A 3,313-nucleotide genomic window follows, 5' to 3' on the forward strand; every position below is an offset into this window, starting at 1 on the left:
CTTCAAATTTATATCACTTAACTAGTGTACAATGGCGTTGCCCATCGGCAACCCAACTTAGATTGCGTTGCAATCCATTAATTGCAGAGAACGAACATTTACACTGAAGATGGCACAACGCCGAAACCGGTTAGTCTTCAACCCAAATTTTACAAGGGATGACGTTCCACATTACATTATTTTTAATGGCAGCTTAGGTTAGGTCTGGATACTTTGATTCACAAAGTGGGCTATTTTATGACGTCTGATACTGTTTGAAAGTTTAAAAAGTAGCAGGATGAGATTCAGCGAAGTTTTCATAGTAAATCCCACTTCTGATCTTGTCGCTATTGCTGCGAGCGGTCCAGCTGTAAAGACGATTCAAACTTAAAACACTTGGATTCGGTCCGTGAAGTCACTTCAGCCACTGCTTCGTGAATTCCAGTGGAAAATACACAACGCCCTTCTATTTATGTTCACTAAAACCTTTCGAGAATTAAGGCGTTAATTAACTTATGATCACGTCATATTCACACAGCACTTTTGGGCTCAACTTCGGCACTCGAAGTCACATTCTGCCATTGAAAATTTGATAATTCAATTTCACACAACACTCATTTTGGCATTATCAATTCGCCCAATTATACTTAATTGCGAATTCTCTTTTACAGGCTGCTAAATTCAGCAATACACGCATACGTTCTTAATTGAAAAACAAAAAATGCAAATGTCACTTGCAGTTTCAGCACGTAAACGGAAATTGACATGCGAATGACCGGCTGCTGAAATTTATGGATGTACATTAGTAGAACCAGCGTGCAAGCGACGACGAGTGTAGCATACGCTACACGTTGACAATTAGTGCTGTCAGTTTAAATGACATTTTACTGCATGCATACCAATTGATGTTGTTAATTAAAAGCGACGATAAGTAAACGTGACTATATAATCCGGTAGTGATGAGTAGGGAAATTAAGTTGCGCAGGGTGAAGCAAATGGAGCGCTAGAACGAAAGAGGTCATGCAACGAATTTAAATTAAAATTGCATCAACATAGTACGTCGCATTTAATTTTGTTGCCATTTTGGAATTCTGCTTCAACGCCCGAAATTCAACGAATACCGCCAAGTTGGAAGGAAAAAAACTCTTCACGGCTGTTAATAACATTTTAGCCGGTTCGAGCTTTGCCCGGGAACTCAGGCAACTAATGGTGAGTGGTTGCTGCTTAGTAATTGTCCCAAGGCTAAAATTTCACGATATTTCCCCCCATTTTTCATTGCGCACTTAGACGAGAAACACTACAGTTGGTGTGGATGACGCTACCAGTGCGGAACCGCAACAGCAGCAACAGCTTGAGACCACAGCTTATGTCGAGCAGCATACAGGCTACAGAGACGACGCAACAGGCGACAACACCGCAGCGGCGATAGCAACAACAGCGCAATCACAACACCAACTACGCCGAAACCCACAATCAAGCAATATGGCTGCCACGGAAGCCGACTCGGAGTCTACAAAAACAGCAAAAACACCAACACGACATCGCAGTCGACGTCTGACCGACTTGGTATTGGATCCTAGCTGTAATCGATTAGCATGCGAGCAGTCGGTGGAGCAGCGCGATGCACTGACGGCAGAGGATTATGACGATGCGGTAGTTGCTGATGAAGATGAAGATGACGACTTCGAAGATGGCGTGGATGGCGAGAATGATTATTACGATGAATCGCCGGTGCAGCGTAGCGCTAGATTTCTGCAACCACGCAAACAGCAACAAAGAAAAAGTGAACTGCAAGAAGAGGCAGCGAACACAGCGAAATGTGGCGGAAAGCGACCAAAGCGGCGTATTAAGACGACTCGGCAATTTTCACAGCGCACCACCTCGACCGAGTCGACGGAGAGTGGCGCACGTCCATGCATCTCTAAGGGACAAATGCGGGGTGAGTCTTGGGTGGGGAGGAAGGAACAAAAGCACACACAAACTTCAAAACATAAAAAAAATAAGATAGACGCCTTTGGGGTGTCTTTAGCTTACACTAAATCCTCACATTGCACACATAATCTGCGAAAATACTGACTGAGCAGTCCCAGCTGTCCTATTTCATACTGTTTGCTTTTCTGCTGTGGCTGCAATTCANCAAAAATAAGATAGACGCCTTTGGGGTGTCTTTAGCTTACACTAAATCCTCACATTGCACATATAATCTGCGAAAAGACTGACTGAGCAGTCCCAGCTGTCCTATTTCATACTGTTTGCTTTTCTGCTGTGGCTGCAATTCATGTGCTGTAGCATCGCCAAGCAAGCACTGTTGTATCACGAATCTACTTTATTGGGTATTTTTTCTTTTTATTTCTTTTACTTTTCAGAATTCCGCGAAGCATTTCGTTTATTCGATAAAGATGGCGATGGCTGCATAACGAAGGAGGAGCTGGGCACCGTAATGCGTTCACTGGGTCAATTCGCACGTGTCGAGGAATTGCAGGAAATGCTGCAGGAAATCGATGTGGATGGTAAGAGTGGGCAGAAATAGGCCGCAGTAGCTGGTAGTGTGTTGTGATGGTGCTGTCAAATACTAACATAAAAAAATTGTGCATGCAAAGTACTTTACGCACCGATTTTCTTCTTTCTTACATTTCAGGCGATGGCAACGTCAGTTTTGAGGAGTTTGTAGACATACTTTCCAACATGGCTTACGAGGACAAATCAGGTCTCTCGTCTGCCGATCAGGAGGAGCGTGAGCTGCGTGATGCTTTTCGTGTATTCGATAAGCATAATCGTGGCTATATAACAGCTTCAGACTTGCGAGCGGTGCTGCAATGTTTGGGCGAGGACCTGGATGAGGAAGATAGTAAGTGTGAAAATGTTAGAAAAATAATCGCTAAGTTCACAATTACCTAAATGTGATTGCTCGTGCTTTGCTTTCATGCTTTGTTGCATAAATCAGCTGTCAAAGTGCTGATGGCACTCACTCGCGCTTAAAGTCGATAATGATTGCTAATTTTGAATAATAGCACGTTCACATTTTTCTTTGCTGTCATAAACACTTTTACTTAGCTCGGTATTTACGCTGCCTCTTCTTTTTTCTTTCCAATGTCTAATTTTTAACGTATCAGTCGAGGACATGATTAAAGAAGTCGATGTCGACGGCGATGGACGCATTGATTTTTATGAATTTGTGCACGCTCTGGGTGAACCGGAAGACTCTCAAGAGAACGATGAGGAGAACGAGGAAGAGAATACCACTTCACCATTACCAACACCAAAATCAGTTGTGTCAATGAGTTATGACTAAACTACATACTTAGGTAAAAATTTGGCTGGTATTAACGAAATT

General features: G+C 43.1%; 1 protein-coding gene across 1 annotated transcript; it reads left to right on the forward strand.

Moving 5' to 3' along the window:
• Positions 1-578: 578 nt before the first annotated feature.
• LOC108354469 (uncharacterized calcium-binding protein B0563.7) lies at positions 579-3,307 on the forward strand. Its single transcript, XM_017605651.1, has 5 exons — positions 579-1,188; positions 1,267-1,918; positions 2,346-2,489; positions 2,618-2,827; positions 3,093-3,307. Exons 1-5 carry the CDS (start codon positions 1,186-1,188, stop codon positions 3,269-3,271), a joined length of 1,188 nt encoding a protein of 395 aa, XP_017461140.1. The 5' UTR covers positions 579-1,185; the 3' UTR covers positions 3,272-3,307.
• The last annotated feature ends 6 nt before the right edge of the window (positions 3,308-3,313 follow it).

Source organism: Rhagoletis zephyria, unplaced genomic scaffold, assembly GCF_001687245.7.
Source record: "Rhagoletis zephyria isolate East Lansing unplaced genomic scaffold, Rhagoletis_zephyria_1.1 Rzeph_scaffold_36186, whole genome shotgun sequence".
Lineage (NCBI taxonomy): Eukaryota > Metazoa > Arthropoda > Insecta > Diptera > Tephritidae > Rhagoletis > Rhagoletis zephyria.

Bases quoted from the DNA above. Each gene is read 5' to 3' on its own strand.
- LOC108354469 (XM_017605651.1), top strand. The intron at 2,490-2,617 runs GTAAGAGTGGGC...CTTACATTTCAG, and splicing joins GCAGGAAATCGATGTGGATG to GCGATGGCAACGTCAGTTTT. The intron at 2,828-3,092 runs GTAAGTGTGAAA...TTAACGTATCAG, and splicing joins GGACCTGGATGAGGAAGATA to TCGAGGACATGATTAAAGAA.